The 19,178-nt window shown below is 43.8% G+C and overlaps 2 protein-coding genes across 2 annotated transcripts in view; one reads left to right on the plus strand and one right to left on the minus strand.

Annotated features, from left to right (window-relative positions):
- LOC134456225 (uncharacterized) overlaps positions 1-495 on the minus strand; it is a 2,248-nt gene extending 1,753 nt beyond the window's left edge. Inside the window, exon 1 of the mRNA XM_063207613.1 lies at positions 457-495. The gene's annotated coding sequence lies outside the window, so the exon portion shown is untranslated. The remainder of the gene's footprint in view (positions 1-456) is intronic.
- LOC134457458 (IQ motif and SEC7 domain-containing protein 1-like) overlaps positions 1-19,178 on the plus strand; it is a 51,170-nt gene that overhangs the window by 19,140 nt on the left and 12,852 nt on the right. Inside the window, exons 7-13 of the mRNA XM_063209468.1 lie at positions 4,229-4,390; positions 4,959-5,081; positions 5,622-5,788; positions 6,798-6,937; positions 11,865-11,990; positions 15,321-15,420; positions 17,726-17,887. Coding sequence (XP_063065538.1) covers positions 4,229-4,390; positions 4,959-5,081; positions 5,622-5,788; positions 6,798-6,937; positions 11,865-11,990; positions 15,321-15,420; positions 17,726-17,887 — 980 coding nt within the window. The remainder of the gene's footprint in view (positions 1-4,228; positions 4,391-4,958; positions 5,082-5,621; positions 5,789-6,797; positions 6,938-11,864; positions 11,991-15,320; positions 15,421-17,725; positions 17,888-19,178) is intronic.

Raw genomic sequence — 19,178 nt, forward strand, 5'->3', positions numbered from 1 at the left:
TATATTAATATCCAATTACTCATTTTAGTTATTAATTAACACAATTCACAGCCAAAATATTAATACAATCCATAGCCTGTAAGATAAGGAGACAGATCTTTAATCATGAATTCACTGTTGCTAAAGGAATGCTCTTTTTTCAGAATTATTATAATCTGGTGGCAAGTAGTATACATCATTGGTTGGCCTATAGACAAATACTGTATTTCATTTAATACTTGTTAATACCCCAAGAGCGAAATTTATTGAAACATCACTTTCCATGAAATTGATTTCTAAATGTCCAAATATCCAAATATATACATTTGTATATTTACTTTTAAGATTATATGATAATAATTTATATATATATATATATATATATATATATATATATATATATATATATATATATATATATATATATATATATATATATATATATATATATATATATGCAGCAGTAAAATAACTTACCTCTATCTCTTGTCTGCTGCTGTGTAGAATGAATGTCTTTGGGCTACTCAAGGCCAAGTGTACTGCAATGGAACTTTGGTTATTGTGACATCACAATAAGCATCTGCCCTGAAAATCTCTACCATTCTGTAATAAGGAGTGCCAAACTTAAAAAGTCCATTGGCAACCCAGGTGAAAAAGTGGTTCAATTTAGTACAATAAAAGCACGACTGAAGTGTACTTAGCATGTTAAAAGCGCACTCACACTTTTTGTGCTAAGAAAAAGTATGTTTCCAATATGCTTATTTAAAGTGTACTTAAAATTAGATGTAATTAAGTTGCTCTCAAAGAAAGTACACTTTGCGAACCATACATAAAGTGCACTTAGAAGATGTTTGGCTAAAGTGTATTTAGAGTAATATACTAATAGTGTTCTAATAGTGAACTTACTAAAAGTGTATTTTAAAATTACATATTGCAATTGCACGTTTTTTAAGTGCGCTTTGATTATACTTCACCCAAGTGACTTCGAAGTGTGATTTTCTATAGTGCGCTTTAAAGTAAATCATTTTAACATATTGGAAGTATACTTTTTCTAAGTGCACCATGATTGTGCTTCATCCAAATATATTCAAAGTGTGCTTACACAAAGTGCATTTACCCATCATGCATCATCATGCATATACCATCATGCAATGCACTTCTTGGAGCTAAATTTCTCAAACAGAAATCCATTTACCTCTAAGGAATATCTTTGGTTTGCATGAAAATATTACTCATTGTTATATTCTGCATTTATTGTAGGAGTTTTAACATTTTAAAGTGGTACACAAAAAATGGCCATGTTCCCACCGTCATTATGATGGTCATGTATATGTTCTGGTATATATAGACTCACACTTCCCATGGTGTCATGGTGAGAGGTAAGTTGGAACTAGTTGTTCAAACAAAGAATCAAGGGTCACCATTTGTGATCAATTCAAATGATCAACTACAGGAAGGTGAAACAAGAATGAAATAAAGTGAAATGTGTATCTGAAATCTCTGTAACAATGCAATGATTGTAAATGTCAGTCGTGCTAGGCATGCATACTGTATCACTACTGTGACATGTGGCTGTGTGTAATGTACAAGCTCCGAGAACCAGCATGGATTGTAGTATTACATTTATATTATTTGTTGTACTTGGGAGTGTACTGTAAATATACTTCAAGCATACCTGTTATATATTTACAATACTTAATATGATATACTTTTTACATACTTAAAATGTTCCAATGTAGTCCAAAGAAGCATGAAGTTAATATACTTTTATTGTACTTCTAGTAACAATAAAATGTTATAGAAGTGTACTCAAGCACACTATTAATGCCATACGAATGCATGAAAAGCGTGTTTGGAGCATACTTTCAAAAGTATGCTTGTAGTGCACTTAAAGTTGTCCAAAAGCGGTGCCAATTTAGCATCCTCAGTGTGCTGCAAGTGTGCTGAAGTACTGCTTTAGTAGTGCTTCAGCGCACTAATAGTGCAATGAAGCGCACTTTAAATCGCCGAAAATAGTACACTTTGTACTAAGTACGGTCAAAAAAAGTACACTTTAAGTATATGGGTTTTTCACCTGGGAATATTTCCAAGTGCAATTGTCCAAAATACAGCCACTACTTGGCAAGTTTTAGAGCTCTTGGAGCTTGTGTGATTCTTCTTCCTGATATTTTGTTTTGTTTTGTTTTGTTGTTGTTGTTGTTGTTTGTTTGTTTGTTTGTTTGTTTGTTTGTTTGTTTTGAGGAGTATGACAAAATCTCTCTTTTATTATTATTATTATTATTTTAAAACTGCTGGGCCTATTTGCCTGTGTTGTGTTTTGTAACTTAGGCCTATGTACAAAAACTGGGATATGTTGGGTGTGATATAATATGTTGTTTGCTGGGGGCTTCCCTGCGCTGTCCTAATGTGCTCCTTAAAAGACATGAACTATAATTTCTTCATGTATCAATATTAAAAAATCTAATTTAATATTTTAATTTTTAAATGTTAAAATGGCGTGAAACTTTGCGCTGCAACCCGCCATACCACTGCCAAGTCACCTTCCAAGTTTGAGATCTTTTGGTGCTGTGCTGCGGGAGTTATGAGGGTCATAGACATAGCAGAGATCCAGACAGACGTTTCTTGAATTATTAGATGATAGATGATCACTAAACATCAATGTGCACTAATCACCGGCACCTCCCTGCCACATTGCCATTAGCTCTTATAATTTCTCCATCACACATTGTCTCTCTGTGCCTATACAGGCTGGCATATGGCTGAACGCAATCACATACAGTACACTGGCATGGCTGTCATTTCATATATACACTATCTAGTCATTACCAGTCACTCTCATTTAGGTCATATGCCATATGAGCGCCTGTGTCGTTTAGAGGAACCATCTCTGTATTGCTTGCAGTGCCACACAGTAAAACAAATGCTGTGTTAATTCAACACTTAAAGAGTACGCTTGGAGCAAATGCTCTCTAAAAGATATTACATACACTCTTTCAGTGTTGAATTAGCTCTGCCAAATGTACTGTGTATGATTTAGTCCACTCTGAAGATCTGCACAGTTGGACATGAATGCATTGGCTGGCAGTCAGAGAGTAGTATGCAGTTATTTCCTTCATTATGCTGGTTTTAGTGCTATACACTTCCGTCTAAAACACCCCTAGAGCTTCAAAGCAATCATTGCTACACTATTCAAAAACATCAAATACTGTTGAAGTAATCACTACTTAACAGCTGTCCTCTCTTCTGGCATATCTTTTTTTTACAGATCATAACAGAAAGATTGTTTCTTAAATTGCAATGATCTTCCACCCTTTTCTTACACTTTACTCTCCTACTATTTCTCCCATTCCAAACCACCCTAGAGTGTTCATGATAGCGCATATTTGCTACAGTACGGTCTATTGCAACTTTTTTACGCCACTGTTACAGTTTGTATTTTACTGTAACCTTTGTCACGCCTGTCATCTTTATTTGGTTTCTTTGCTGTTGTGTTGTCGCAATCCACACCAAACAAGTCTTATGTGACATAGTTATGCTCCGCGGTGTGAAGCTTTGAGCTTAAGCTGTGGCATATTTCTGGCATATTTGTTTTGCCCCTTTCACCCTGTCCTGCTCTTTATTCTCTGCTGTGTTGTCACTGTATTCGTACACAAGTCTCGCTATATACAGTATGACAAACATCTTCCACGTTTTCTCCTTGGTCTGAACCTCATAGGTCACGCTGTACGTTTGTATTTGTGATGGCATACCTGTAGGCCTATGTGTTACTTTCCTGAGAAGGTGAACTTAAACCTTATCCTCTCTGGTGTCCACACCAAGTACTCTACATAGGGCTGCTAACAGCTTTGGCCCGGCCCAGGATAAAGACATCTGAAAGTCACTTGCCCTGGAATATGTACAATGTAGTAGGAACCCAAATATGCCTATATACATCGACAGTATCATAATTACAAGATAGGAATTAAGGATAACATGTCTACCAACTGTACTCAACATGACACACGATTTTTTTCAATATTGCAGCTTGTCACAATTCTGCAGTTTTTCCACTTTTGGTCAATCAGGTTTGGGCCCCAATGCTGCAGCCATGTCTAGCCTGTGCATTAACCCGGCCCTGCCTGTCCCCCCAGGCCCTGGACAATTGACCCCTTTTTCCGCCCCTGTTGGCTCCCCTGACTGTATACCACATTCATGTGCATGTTACAGTAGCTGCTTGCCGTCTATTCACCTGATCCTCCCTCGTCCGCAGGAAGCCAGAGAAGGGCATCCAGTACCTGATCGAGAAGGGCTTCGTGTCGGACACGCCCGTGGGCATCGCCCGCTTCATCCTGGAGCGGAAGGGCCTCAGCCGACAGATGATTGGAGAGTTCCTCGGCAACCGGCAGAAGCAGTTCAACAAAGATGTGCTGGAGTAAGTGGACACATACTGTAGTAACATAGGACATGTTGGAGAATGACATCAACCAACAAGGCCCAAAACCTCTGATTGTGGAAGATTTTTAATTTTCCAGATGGTAGAGGAATTCAATGGAAATAGCTTGAAATGAGTCATGATATTTCTGTCAAAATTGTGTCAGAAATACAAAGACAGAAAAAGACAGAAATACAGTTGACAGGGATAGAAACAAAAAAGCCCTAGGATGTATTTCCATTGTGGTCCACTTTAGATTTAAAACTGGATTGCCATTTAAATGGGTTCCTTTCTCTCTCCTTGTAACTCCCCATAACTATCATGTAACTTCCCATTAGGATCAATAAAGTAACTACTCTACTACTCTCCTCTACTCTCCTCTACTCTACTCTCCTCTACTCTACTCTACTCTACTCTACTCTACTCTACTCTACTCTCCTCTCCTCTCCTCTCCTCTCCTCTCCTCTCCTCTCCTCTACTCTACTCTACTCTACTCTACTCTACTCTACTCTACTCTACTCTACTCTACTCCTCTCTACTCTACTCTTCTCCTCTCTACTCTACATAGCTGTGTGCTGGATGAGATGGACTTCTCTGGGATGGATCTGGACGATGCCTTGAGGAAGTTCCAGGCCCAGATCAAAGTGCAGGGCGAGGCCCAGAAGGTGGAGAGGCTGGTGGAAGCCTTCAGGTATGCCATGTCCTTGAACGTGAACTCTGCCCAGTAAGTGGATTACCTCTGTGTGCTTGTAGGTTAGTCAGGTCAGTCGAGGTGAGATCCTAATACTCCTTGAACTCATTTGACCCCCCCGGTGTGATAAGCTCTACTCTCTGCTTGGTTTTCATCTTGGCTTCCTTTGAATATATTTGTTTGTGAATGCCAAAATATTAAGGACATTTTTCTAAAACAGCATTTTCAGCCTTGACTTTCTAATGACGGCAAAGATATCACTGGTCTCCTTTACATGGGATATTTAATTCAGAATGAACTCAGTTTAATTCTGAATAAAACTTAATTCCGCTTTGAAAACGTCATGCAAACACTTTTCTATTTGGAACATCACACCTTTTTATCACTTATTATGTCTTGGAGACGTGTAATGTGGACCACTTGGGTGTCCCACTAAGACAAAGAAAAAAGTTAACTTTGACCTTGACCTTCACTTCGACTTTGAAATTGTGACACGTACTGTAAAATAGTCACATACTATCTCATGTTTCATCTCTTCAGCCAGCGATACTGCGTGTGCAATCCTGTGCTGGTCCGGCAGTTCCAGAACCCTGACACCATCTTCATCCTGGCCTTTGCCATCATCCTCCTCAACACGGACATGTACAGCCCCAACGTCAAGCCCGAGAGGAAGATGAAGCTGGAGGACTTCATCAAGAACCTTCGAGGTACATCACCGTAATCTTTCATGCTGTCCATTGTAATACATATTACAATTAATTGTTCAATGTGTCCATTGTCCTTTCATAGTGTCATTTTGTTATCCCAAAGTCAGGTATTGTTTGGCTTAGCTGTACTGATTATTTTTTGTCTTTATATTGAACAGCCAGTAAAGAAGGCAAAAACTGAGAACTCTGAGTAGAAATAAGCAACACAATATTTGTGTTCTTTTTCAATAGGCAGATGGTATCATTTATGACAGTTTTACTCATCATTTATGCTTGGAGTACAAACCTTTTTGTCTTTTTATACTGAATTTTATACTTTAATAGTTTCTATAACAAAATAGATGGCGTTCCTTTCTTTGAAAACCAACCCCGATAAGGGGTACTGCTCCCCTGCTGAGAAGGGTATGGATTTATAAATAAGCACAAGACTTAGAATGCAGCTTAAACGACTTTGCAATGAGCCTCTAGAATAAAGATCAATAGATAGTTACTGAATTTCTTCAGCCGTTCATGCAAAAAGCAAAACATGCATGATCCTTGTTTACCAAGGAGAGGGATACTGTATTGCCTCTTAGCATCTTCCCTTAGCCAGGGATAAAAATGTTGGAAATTTGTTCAAATTCAAGTGCTTTACTTGTCACATACACTTAACATGTTGTGCAATTATAAAGGGGCTATCACCTCTGTATATAGGCATGGGGCAGTATGCTACATTTGCTAGTAGATCGTATATTTGGGTTCATAACGGGGCGTGGTTTTAGGCATGCAGTTACTTCTGTCATGCATAAACTCCATGCTCATATCCAGGGCTCTAAATTAACTTTTTTCATCACCAGCCAAAAGGCTAGTAGATGTTAATCTTACTAGCCAAAGACACACTCACTAATGGGTCAAAGTGGCTTGTAAGCTGATCTTTTCTACCAGCCAAACTCAAATTTCAGCAGAATTTGGCTGGTTGGCTGGTGTTAATTTAGAGCCCTGCTTATATCTCCATTTTGTTCTGAAATAGGGGTGGACAATGGGCAGGATATTCCTCGAGATCTGCTAGTCGGGATCTACCAGCGTATCCAGAAATGGGAGCTACGGACCAATGACGACCACGTATCCCAAGTGCAAGCCGTGGAGAGAGTTGTCGTGGGCAAAAAGCCTGTGAGTAAAGTGGATTTGTCACTTTCTGTACCTATCCAAGAATTATGCTGTGTTTTGGTTCACGCTTGATGAACAGGAATTGCTATTGTTGTATGAGAGACCATATTGTTTTTTGGAGACAATGTTTATTCCCTACTCATAATAAGGAAGGCAGAAACTGCAGTGAAAAGCTCGGGGTGCACATTACCATTTTTGAAAGATTTTTCAAAAGTGAATGCACCATAAGGTCACGCTGCCTCATGCTGTGCCTCCTGGCAATTTCCAGGCAAGTTTTTTCGGGATTTTTCCTCCCCCTCTCTCTCTCTGAGAGACAAGGACGCTGTGACCACAATTACGGGCTAAGTCATTTATTTGGTGAATGCCAACCGGCGGGGAAAAGAGCCGTGACCCTGAGCTTGGCAGCATATGGGCGCCTGTCTGAGCAACAGGGAAGCCGGACAGCTTCCCTTCACCACCAGATAGGTTTGCTTAGCTGTGGAAATGCTGTCATCTTTATCTCAGTACCTTATCACCGCGAAATAGAAGAAAGAAAATCCTGACATAAGGTTGGGTGTTTGTTGATTTGCTTTTTGCTGAAAGGCAGTGATTTAATTTGTTGAAGACTAACGGAAGACATATTGCGAATAACCCCACAACATACAGCTTCTGGGTTTTTATGCAGTTTACCGTAGCAGGAAAATGTGCAGGTGTGTGTCTTATTTGTTTTGACTAGGATTGGGTTGATCTCATGCTTCTTGGACATATGGTGGCTGCCTTTTATTGTTACAATGAACAGATTGTGGATTTATGGCATATGTTTTTTTTTTTAGTGGGCTGAAGTCTTTTTCATTGTATATTCTGATTTCATATTTTCTCACTTCATGTTTTCATCTCATTTTCATTTTATACTTTCTTTCATATTCTCAATGCATTGCATCTGTTTTCAAATTTGGCTCACTGAATCCCTTCATCTAATTAACGTATGGGTAACAGACACAATTGAAGGACCTCTGTTCAATGACCTCAATTCTGCTTTGCAGGCTTCAGACTATGATCTTAAACACACCCCGTGCACAATACGTGCTGCACCTAGTTCCTTAGTCTATGTAACCATCCACATTTGCGTACAATTCTGTTAGGTTTATGGTTATTATTTGTAACACAATCTGCTTTTGGCACTCTATTCTATGATCCATTAATGCCTCCTTCCAAATATTACATACACATATGTTGTGGATCTGAGGTTGAGGTCAAGTAAGGTGAGAAGGCTTCAGCAGCACTGTGCCAAAGCCACTTTTCGAGTGGCCAGGTCATATTTTAGCATTTGTTTATTTCATGTTGTATGTAGTTATTGCAACTTTCAGCCAAGTGATCCAATAGTGAGTGATAACACATCACTACTGTATGTCATACCGAGTGTTTGCTATTGATCGTCCCTGTGCTATAAAACAAGTGTTGAGGTGGAGATCAGATCAGGTCAGATGGGCTGCCTTAACCATCTGAACTCTACACTGGTCTGCCAAAGCCGTTTCCAGACTCTGTTCCTTAGTATTTGGTTATTGAATGCCATCTACATATTATGGCCCAACATGATCTCCAAAAATTCCGTGCTCCTGGACACGGATGTTAAGGGCACAAAATCCGTGTCCAAGAGCACGGATTTTGCCAAAATTCCGTGCTCCTGGACACGGAATTGTTTTCCGTGCTCCTGGACACGGAATTGTTTTCCGTGATGGACACAGAGAAGTGCTCTATCTATAGGCTACTCGCACAGCTCTATGTTTCCACAGTCTTGTGTTTTCTCAGGATGTTTCTAATTTCAAATATTTTTTCTCAAAAAACATTTCCTACTGACAGGTTAGGGTTAGGGATTGTTTTGGTCTGGACACAGCTAGTTTTCTTTCATTCATTTTATGAATTTGATAGCCTAGCAACCAACTGGAAAAGGTATTTCTCAAAAATATGTCTTTAATGACAGGTTAAGGTTAGGGAATGTTTTGGTCAGGGCACAACTTAAATTGCTATAGCATTATTTTGTTTAGGATTAGCATTTGGTATGTATTTTCTAATGATTTACACAGTGCTGTGGTAATAGCCTATAGAAAGCACTTCCGTGTTCCGTGTGTCTCTGTTGAGATCTTTTGTGGATGTTGGTGACATGTGCATCAAAAGTGAGTTTATTGTCTATAGTGAGTCCAAGGTATTTGAAGTGACTGACCTGTTCCACTCTCTGGTTGTTGATGGAGGTGGGGGCCAGGCGGGGTGATAGTGTGTTGTGAAAGACCATTTCTACCATGAAGACTCGAGAGGCAAATGAACGTTATTAACATTTATTGAACAATAGACATGATACAAAAATGCATGAATCCGTTTGGCGAACAATTACACTTGATACAAAATGCATGAATCTGTTTGGCGAAGGTTCCCGTCTTCGCGTTGAACTCCGGGGTAGGACAGCATATCCTCCAGCGGAGATGGAGGCGGGCGTAGCCTGCCCCCTAACAGACGGGAACCACTGGTGACGGTGGACGGAGGGGTGGTGGTGGCTTCAAAGTCGGCTTAACTGGAAAGCAGAGAACAGAATGAGTGACTGATTTTTAAACAAACGTGAATGCGATCCATTGGCTGAGAGGGAACGATGCATGAGTGATGCGTAACGGGGATTCCCAAATCTCGCGTTGTGATTGGTTGACGACCCTGGGCAATGATGACGCATGTATGATCTGTCAAAAGGGAGATTGGATGGTTAGCCTAGTAAGTTTGACAGCCGAGAAATTCGAGTCTCCCTGGTAGAATTTACGCAAGCTCCCATTTCCTTTGTTTTTGTTACATTGAGTTCCAAAAAGTTCTCTGTGCACCAGAGTGAAGTGGGTTATGGAATGTTGGTAGGCTGAGATTGAGTCGTCGTTGTTGAGCAGGCCTAGGATGGCAGTGTCATCGGAGTACTTAAAATATGTAGTGGTGGGGGAGGGGCTGGTGCAGTCATTGGTGTATAGGGTGTAAAGAAAGGGACTGAGACAGCAGCCCTGTGGAGCTCCTGTGTTAGTGATGATGGTGGATGAGGTGACTGTGCCTTTCCTGACGGCTTGTGGACGGTTGGTGAGAAAGTTGTGGATCCAGCGGGTGAGAGGTGGGGGAACGTTAAGGTGGCAGAGTTTCTGGATCATCTGGTGGCGTTGGATAGTGTTGAAGGCTGAACTGAAGTCGACGAAGAGGATGCTTGCGATGTTGTCCGGGTGTTCCAGGTGTTGTAGGAGGGGGTGGAGGAGAGATGCTACAGAGGGACTGATCAGAGTATTTGTTTATTGCACACTATCATAACTTCTAGCCGTGTAACCAGAATACAGTAATAACACACAAACAAGTCATTTTCCCCATTACACTTTAGGTGGACAGTAGGGGTGTGGAGGCTGATATGCTGTGGAGCTGAGGTTGAGGTCAGGTCAGATGGGCTGCATCAACCAGCAGCCTCTACATTGGCCTGCCAAAGCCACTTCCAGAGGGGGCAGCCAGACATTCCCCTGTCCATCCAGTACAATAGTGCCAGGAAATCTGAACTGAAGCTAGTGCCATGATCATCATCATTATCATCATCATCATCATCTGCACAAAGACAGGAGAGTTGGGCTATGTTGCACTAAAGGCCAATGTCATCGCCATCATCGTCTTCTTCATCTTCATCGTCATCATCTGCAGACAGGGTAGATGGGCCGTGTTGCACTAAGGGCCATGTCATGGACTAAAGCCTGTGTCATCGTCCGTTCATCCTCCACAGACAGACAGGGGGAGATGGGCCGTGATGGCAGGAAGTGTTCCTCTGTGATCTTCAGCACATTTGACTACTCACGCTTTACAGTATCCGGCCTGCGCTTGATCCGAACGAGCTGTCGCTGGACATTACCGGGCCTCTCACTCAGTGGAGGGCGGCAGGGTAGGGTGGCATCATGGTGCAGCGTGTGGCTGCCATGGTGTAGTGTAGTGCAGAACAGAGCAGAGCATGACGGTGCAGTGAAGGGATCCAGGCTGACAGCTGTTAGATGGGATATGAGGTTTGACAGCAGTTGGCTGGGTTTCGGTTTTGGCTCTTGTGTGGTGCTTAGTACCATACGTAGGAGGGGTAGTTATTATCTTGGGTCTTCTGAGGCGTTTGCGATAAGCTCCTGTGGTATGATCCTTATGAGTTTGGTGGTGCAGTCCGTGCCTAGAGGCTGTTGGCTTAACAATGCGTTTGTGTGTGTGTGTGTGTGTGTGTGTGTGTGTGTGTGTGTGTGTGCGCGTGCGTGCGTGCGTGCGTGCGTGCGTGCGTGCGTGCGTGCGTGCGTGTGTGTGTGCGTGCGTGCTTGCGTGCGGGCATGCGTGTGTGCTTGAGTGTGTGTGTAGGGGTTAAGAATGGCAGTAGAATGACAGATTAGGGGTGTGTCTAATGATTTATTTAGCATTTATCTGCTCATTCAGAAGAAGTGGGTTGCCTGGTGCTGAGTGGGTGAAGATGGATGAAAAATGGATTAGCTTTTACATCACACTGGCCTCTTGTAGTTGTGATCTAGCTGTCTCGCTCAGTGTTTACATGAATATGCACAGTTTTCAACATGTGCAACATAATGCAAATGGTACATTCATTATCGCAAAAGTGACCATTAATTGGGCAATCAAGCAGTAACATAAAAACAAGCATACGTCAGGACAGTGCAACCACAGCTAATGCCACTATTTTTTTGTCTCTACTGGACTATCTATACAGCATTGCATGTGAAGTACATTAATTGCTAATTGTTATTTAAATTATGGGCATTAGGTGAAGTATAAAAATACAATGTCATGGTGTACTTTGGCTTTTCTCACACCTGTGTGTGTGTTTGTGTGTGTGTGTGTGTGTGTGTGTGCGTGTGTGTGTGTGTGTGTGTGCGTGCGTGCGTGTGTGTGTGTGTGTGTGTGTGTTGGTAAACAGGTGCTGTCGCTGCCTCACCGCAGACTGGTGTGTTGTTGTCAGCTGTATGAGGTGCCTGACCCTAATCGACCCCAGCGGACTGGAGTGCACCAGCGGGAGGTCTTCCTCTTCAACGATCTGCTGGTGGTAAGCACAACTGCCCATCACACTCTACTAGCCTCTCTCTACCTCTTCCTCTTCCTCTTTCTTTCCTCATTCACTGGCTGCAGCTACTGTACAGAGTATTCAGGTTTCAAATGTAATATTGTCAGTATTCACTTTAATACAAGTACCGGAATTTCCGGAATTCCAGAATGTTCTGATTGAACTGATCATGTGTGGAACAGTGTTCTTCAACCGGAATATTCTCGGAACATGGTCACATTTGGAACGAATTAAGAGGTTATACACAATTTGGTTAGACTGCACAAACCAAATACTGTCACCATCCCGTTGAAAATAGGAATATTCCTTGCATGTAATTGTGCTCACTGAAGAGCTGATGTCGAAGAGCAGAAATGTTTTGCCGAATTCGCCATGAAGTAGTCCCTAAAGAGCGTTCTGTTTTAACCCGTTAAAACACTGCGTTACAAATATTTGTTGCTACCAGAATGGCAATGACCGAGTCGTAGTGCATTTCTAAAGGCCCTCTGTTATGTCACAGTGGAGTAGTACTATGGTAATTAACCTTTCAATGACTATTACAGCTTGCCTAAGATGGTACGGCGTGCATTTAATACAGAATTCATTTTGCACATTCTTTGTATTCTTATTGGTTGAGAAATTATTGTTGTTGGTTTTTTTTTTTACAAAGAAGTCAATCGTTTGTAATCTAGCTGTATAATAGAGGACCAAGCATGTCCTTATCCTGGTAGCAGTATCAATGACAACAGTAGCAGTAATACTAGAGTACACTGCTACATTAACAAGCATGTCAGCTCCTCATCCTCATACCCTTGCCTTCCTGCAGCTCCCTCATTATCGTGCCCTCATTCCAAGAATCCGCTCCCACCACCCCCATTCCACAACCCCCACCCCCGTTCCACAACATCCATTTCTTGATTCCACAGCCCCCATTCCCACCCCCACACCATATTCCATCCCAACGTTGCCTCATCTCGCCCCTCCTCTCTTCTCTTCAGTTTGCCTCTTCTTGCTTCTCCTCTGCTCAAGCCATTCCTCATTCTATGCTCCCCAACCACCTCCATCACCAAAACCCATCGCACTTCACCCCCTCCCCCCTCATCCTTCCCGCCTTTCCCTTGATTTTTCTCCTTTGGTACCCAATCACGTTCCTACCTCACTTCACATGGACCTCAACCCATAGACCTACATACATACATACCTACGTGTGTGTGTGTGTGTGTGTGTGTGTGTGTGTGTGTGTGTGTGTGTGTGTGTGTGTGTGTGTGTGTGTGTGTGTGTGTGTGTGTGTGTGTGTGTGTGTGTGTGTGTGTGTGCGTGCGCGTGCGCGCGTGCGTGCGTGCGTGTGTGTGTTGTATATGGCTTACCCACACTTCATCCCACCTCCTTGTATGTCTCATATTGCCTTTGCCTTACCACCTCTTCCATCTCTACACACCCCGCAACAGCACCACCCCCACCGCCATTACCACTATTACTACCAACATCCCCCTGAGGCTGAAAATGAAAATGTATAACAGTCTTCTCCTATCTTCTCCTATCTTCTCCTCTCCTCTGCTCTCCTCTCCTCTGTTACCCTCCCCCACACCATCTGTATCCGTGTGCAGGTGACTACCACAACCCCCACACAACCCCTCACCCTGCAGCTGGAAATTAAGATACTGACTCTTCCCTTCTCCCACTCCCCACCTCTTTTCACCACTCCCCCCCCCCCCCTTCTCTCCACACCTCTGTGATCGAGTGATGATGATCTTCCGAAAGAGGACCCCTCAAAACCACTGTCATAAGCACCTCCACCTTCCCCCGGAAGCTACATTCAATTAACCCATATAAGCCTGATGCTGCGCATTAACCCCGGCGCCTGGAGCTGCATGGGCACTGCATTCAGGCTCTTGAGGGTTTTTTTTTATTAAGAATGCGGGTATGTTACAGCTGAATGAGAAGAGGGTCCTAGCTTTTCAATGCAATTTTATTTCATGTTTTTCTGTGCTTCAGAGGCTGAGATACGTGTATTTAGGTTTTTTTATATGCTGAGGGCGCCTTTTCCCAAAAAGGGCTTAGGCATTCAGCAGGCATTTTTAGCAGGGGTCTTAGGGTTAAATGGGTAAAAAAAATGCTTCCTCTCTTCCCCTCTTAACCCTATGCTTCTCTTCTCTTCCGCCTCTCCACACACTACAATACAGTACAGTAGGTGACTAAGATCTTCCAGAAGGCCTTGGTGATGTACATCTTTAGGCAGTCCTTCCCTCTGAATCCGGAAAATTCCCTCTCCACATAGTACCTGTGTGTGTATGTACACCGGTGACAAAGATCTTTGGGCAGTCATGGGTAAGCGGTTGGGGTGTCAGACTTGTATCCCAAAGGTTGCCGGTTCGATTCCCGACCTGCCAGGTTGGTGGGGGAAGTAATTAACCAGTGCTCTCCCCCATCCTCCTCCATGACTTGGGTACCCTGAGCATGGCACCATCCTGCCGCACTGCTCCCTTGGGGCACCATTGAGGGATGTCCCTTTGCACGGTTGAGGCATAAATGCAATTTCATTGGGTGCAGTGTGCAGTGATCTCTTGTGTGCTGTGGAGTGCTGTGTCACAATGACAATTGGAGTTGGAGTTTTCCAAATGTGCTTTCACTTTCACTTTCATCTTCCAGAAGGAGACCTTGGTGACGTTCAGCTTTAGAGAGTCCCTCTCCTTGAAACTGGAAGATTGACATGTTCTCCTCTCTTCCTCTCTTCCTCCCTCCCTCCCTCATTTCTCTTCCACATTTCCACACCTCTGTGTGTATTTACATAGGTGATACAGATCTTCTAGAAGAAGGAGACCTTGGTGACATTCCGCTTTCAAGAATCCTTCCCCCTGAAACTGGAAAATTGACATGCACTCCTCTGCATATCTTCATCTTCCTCTCTTCCTCCGTTCCCATATCCCTCTCTTCTCTTCCACCTCTCCACACATCTGTGTGTGTATGTACACAGGTGATGAAGATCTTCCAGAGGAAGGAGACCTTGGTGACGCTCAGCTTTAGACAGTCCATCGTCCTAAAACTGGAAATACTAACATATTCTCCTCTCTTCCTCTCTTCCACCTCTCCTCTCTCTCCTCTCCACACCTCTCTTGTCTGTTTGCAGGTGACGAAGATCTTCCAGAAGGAGAAGACGTTGGTAACACTCAGCTTTCGACAGACCTTCGCCTTAAAACTGAAAATGCTAACATGTTCTCCTCTCTTCCTCTCTTCCTCTCTTCCTTTCTACCTCTCTTCTGCCATCCCTCTCCTCTCTTCCATCACCTCTCCTCTCTGTTCTGTTCTCTCCCACACCTCTCTGTCTGTTCGCAGGTGACGAAGATCTTCCAGAAGAAGAAGACGTTGGTGACGTACAGCTTTCGACAGTCCTTCCCCCTGGTGGAGATGCAGGTTCACATGTTCCAGAACTCCTGTAAGTGCCGCCCGCCCCACTCCGCCCGCCCCACTCTCCGCTCCTCGCCGATCCATCTGCTCCCGCCATCTGTTTCTTCTGCTTTATTTATACACACAAATACACACATGCGAGTGTGCATGCATGCGTATACACGAGTGTGTGCGCCTGCGTACGCACACGCACACGCACACGCACACGCACACACACAGACACACACACACACACACACACACACACACACACACACACACACACACACACACACACACACACACTCAGACACGCGCGCGCACACATACACCCACACCAACACACACATACTCACCCACGCACAGACAGACTCACAAACACACACGGATGGAAGGACGCGAAAAACATGCACGCACACTCACACACACACACACACACACAAGCTCACCCACACACTTGCTCATATACAAACTGTACACGCATGCGCATAAACATACACACACACCCATACATACAAACACATACACCCACCACACACACTTGTTTTTGCATACACATATGCATACAGGAACACTGACAGCTTTGGATGGGCCCAGGACAAAGTCGTCTGAAAAGGTTCCCCTCACCCAATATAGACAATGTATACTGTCCCCCTCTCTCCGTGGACCTGGGACCACTGACCCCTTTGTCCCCCCTGTCAGATTCCCTGTACACACATAGATACTCACCCTTGTGCACCCACAGACTAAGAGACACAGTCCCACACACACACAGTACTGTTCCCTGTCGCCCTCTCTTTCTCTCCCTCTATCTCTTACAGTGTCCCCTCTCCAACTTCTCTCTCTTGCTTTCTCTCTGTTTCCCCTCTACCCCCTCTCTTTCTCTCTCTCTCTCTCTCTCTCTCTCTCTCTCTCTCTCTCTCTCTCTCTCTCTCTCTCTCTCTCTCTCTCTCTCTCTCTCTCTCTCTCTCTCTCTCTCTCTGGCCTGAAGCTCATGCTGTAGCATCATTGATACTTGTGTGCCATTTCCCCATCCTCCCCCATTCCGTATTTTATGCAGTCGTCCGAGGCTGACAGATATGATGGAGGCAATATCTGGCCCGAGTGTGTACACACACACACTCACACACTCAGTCATCGCAGTGTTTTTACATGAGCCATAAAGTCTCAACACTTTAATGGCTTTGTCTTTGAGACACAGCTTATAAGCTTCCCCCAGAGCCGAGCGATAAATCTCCATCCACGGCAAAAAAAAAGATGTGTGCTGTATTCAAATGAGAAGCCCGGCTCTTTTGTGGTGGAGTGTCAGCGGGAGTGTGGCGGCTGGTGCCTGCGCTTACATTGACGAGCTGTTGCATCATTCAAAGTAGGAACTTTGTGTGAGTGCTGTGTGTGGAGAGAGGAAAGTGTCACTGTGGTGGAATTTTATGTGACGCTAATTTATCACGAACAATGTTATTGTGTCCTGTCACCTGAAGGTGTTTGAAAGGACACAGCTTCTCTCCCCCGGCTTTTCTAGAGATCATTCTGGCGTGACGTTTGCGGTTCGAGATCACTAGCTGCAGTACTCATGAATTAGTTGCAAGTCTGGGGTGCATTTCTTGAAAGAATAGTTGTTAGCTAGTTAGCTACTTGGGTAGTTGCCAATGGGAAATTGCACTGGGAATGGGAATCGACAAAGTTGCTAATGAAGTTAGCAACTATGGTTTTGAGAAATGTTCCCCTGCTTGGGTAGTCTACATCAAACAAAGGAGTGGGAATAAGTTTATCATTCTGTTTCAAAATTGTTACAGAAAAACAAAGTGTGTTTATTAGTTATGCCGTTTAAACAATTCAATATGCTGTCTGCCACTGCATGTTTTCACTTCTATTTTACTAAGTCTTCTCAGCCGACAGGTTTCAGCACCTAATATCCTATTGAATTGAATTACAGACTTTTGAGTGGGAGACATCCACAAGCTTCCTCAAAAGATACGAAAAAATTAACATTTATTGCCACCAAACAAAGACCATCTTTCAGCTCCCTATCCAAAAACAGTAGCACCAATAGCACCCTCATAGTGTCTCTTAAATAATTTATTGTATGGCATTATATTGTACTGTATGTTCCTGCGCAAGGAAGTTAGCACCTCACATTGTTTTATTTGAATGTGAGTGGCATGAACTGTTTATCTGTGTGTGTCCTCTCCTCTCCCAATGTTATTGTGGTGTACTGTAACCTCACCTTACCCCCCTCACTGACTTCAACATGATATTGCTGTACAGCTGCGCCTCAGTGCCTCTGTGTATTGTGTAACAATGTGTTCTGTGTGTGTGTTGTGTTTGTTTTTGTGCTATGTTTGCCCTTGTTTCAGACTACCCCCATGGGATTCGGCTGACCTCGGCCATCCCGGGGGGCGAGAGGAAGGTCCTGATCGTGTTCACCGCCCCGAGTCAGCAGGACCGCACACGCTTTGTGAGCGACCTGAGGGAGAGCATCGCCGAGGTGCAGGAGATGGAGAAGTACCGCGTGGAGTGTGAGTAGTCGAGAGATCGCAGCCCCACCAAGAAGGGTTTCATGTGATTGGTCCATTGGACAGCCCATTAGTCCGACATCCCATTAGTCCGACAATTGACTGCTGAGTACGTATCGGTTTCTTAAAAAACATGACAGACGTTTCGGCTGCACAGTGCCTTCTTCAGTGGTGACACTGAAGAAGGCTCTGTGCAGCCAAAACGTCTGTCATGTCAGTCCTTGCAACGTTAAAATAAAAAGAAAACAACAAGAAAGAAGAAAAATTGAGTGCGATCCATTTCCTAACTACTAGATTACTTCAGAGACGCACCAACAAGACGGAAGAGCGCGGTGTGTGGAAGATAACCTTAAAAAAAGAAAGTGAAAGCCCAATTGGGAAACTCCAACTCCCATTGTCATTGTGACACAGCACTCCACAGCACACAAGTGTTCACTGCACACTGCACACAACGAAATTGCATTTATGCCTTGCCCGTGCAAGGGGGCAGCCCCCAAGGGCACCCCAAAGGAGCAGTGCAGCGGGACGGTACCATGCTCAGGGTACCTCAGTCGTGGAGGAGGATGGGGGAGAGCACCGGTTGATTACTTCCCCCACCAACCTGGCGGGTCAGAATCTGTCCAACATCCCATTAGACCGACCACACACTTAAAACTAGACCCAAACCAAAACAATTCCTAACGCTAACCGTCAGTAAAGGTACATTTTTGCCTTGTATGTTTTGTCTGAAAACATGCACCCCAGTAGCCTGAGTATCGCGAACATCTGTCGTACTAATGGGATGTCGGGCCAATGGGATTCTTGCTTTACTACTCTATGGCTTATAGTCGGACTTATAGGCTGTCGGACTGTCGCACAGCACAGAAGAGCACAACACAACACAGCAAGTCACAGCTCGACACAGCACAGAAGAGCACAACACGACACGACACGACACGACACGACACGACACGACACGACACGACACGACACGACACGACACGACACGACACAGTAAACGGATGCATGCAACAGCACATTGCAGTGAAGTGAGGACAGCACTCTACAGCACAGCACAGCATGGCGCAGTGAAGTGAGGCATTACACAGCACACCACAGTGGGTGGAGATTGGGTTAACCGGATAATAGATATGCAGCAAAGAGGGAATAAGAGATGGATGGAGTGAAGTAGGGAACTAGGGAGGTGCCGTGACGGAAGGAGAGGTAGAAAAGGAGGGATAGAAGGCAGAGGGAGGGAGGGAGGGAATGAAGGATGAGAGCTCTGTGGATTAACAGGATAGGTGCAGTACAGAGA

Source organism: Engraulis encrasicolus, chromosome 10, assembly GCF_034702125.1.
Source record: "Engraulis encrasicolus isolate BLACKSEA-1 chromosome 10, IST_EnEncr_1.0, whole genome shotgun sequence".
In the NCBI taxonomy this organism is placed as follows: Eukaryota; Metazoa; Chordata; class Actinopteri; order Clupeiformes; family Engraulidae; genus Engraulis; species Engraulis encrasicolus.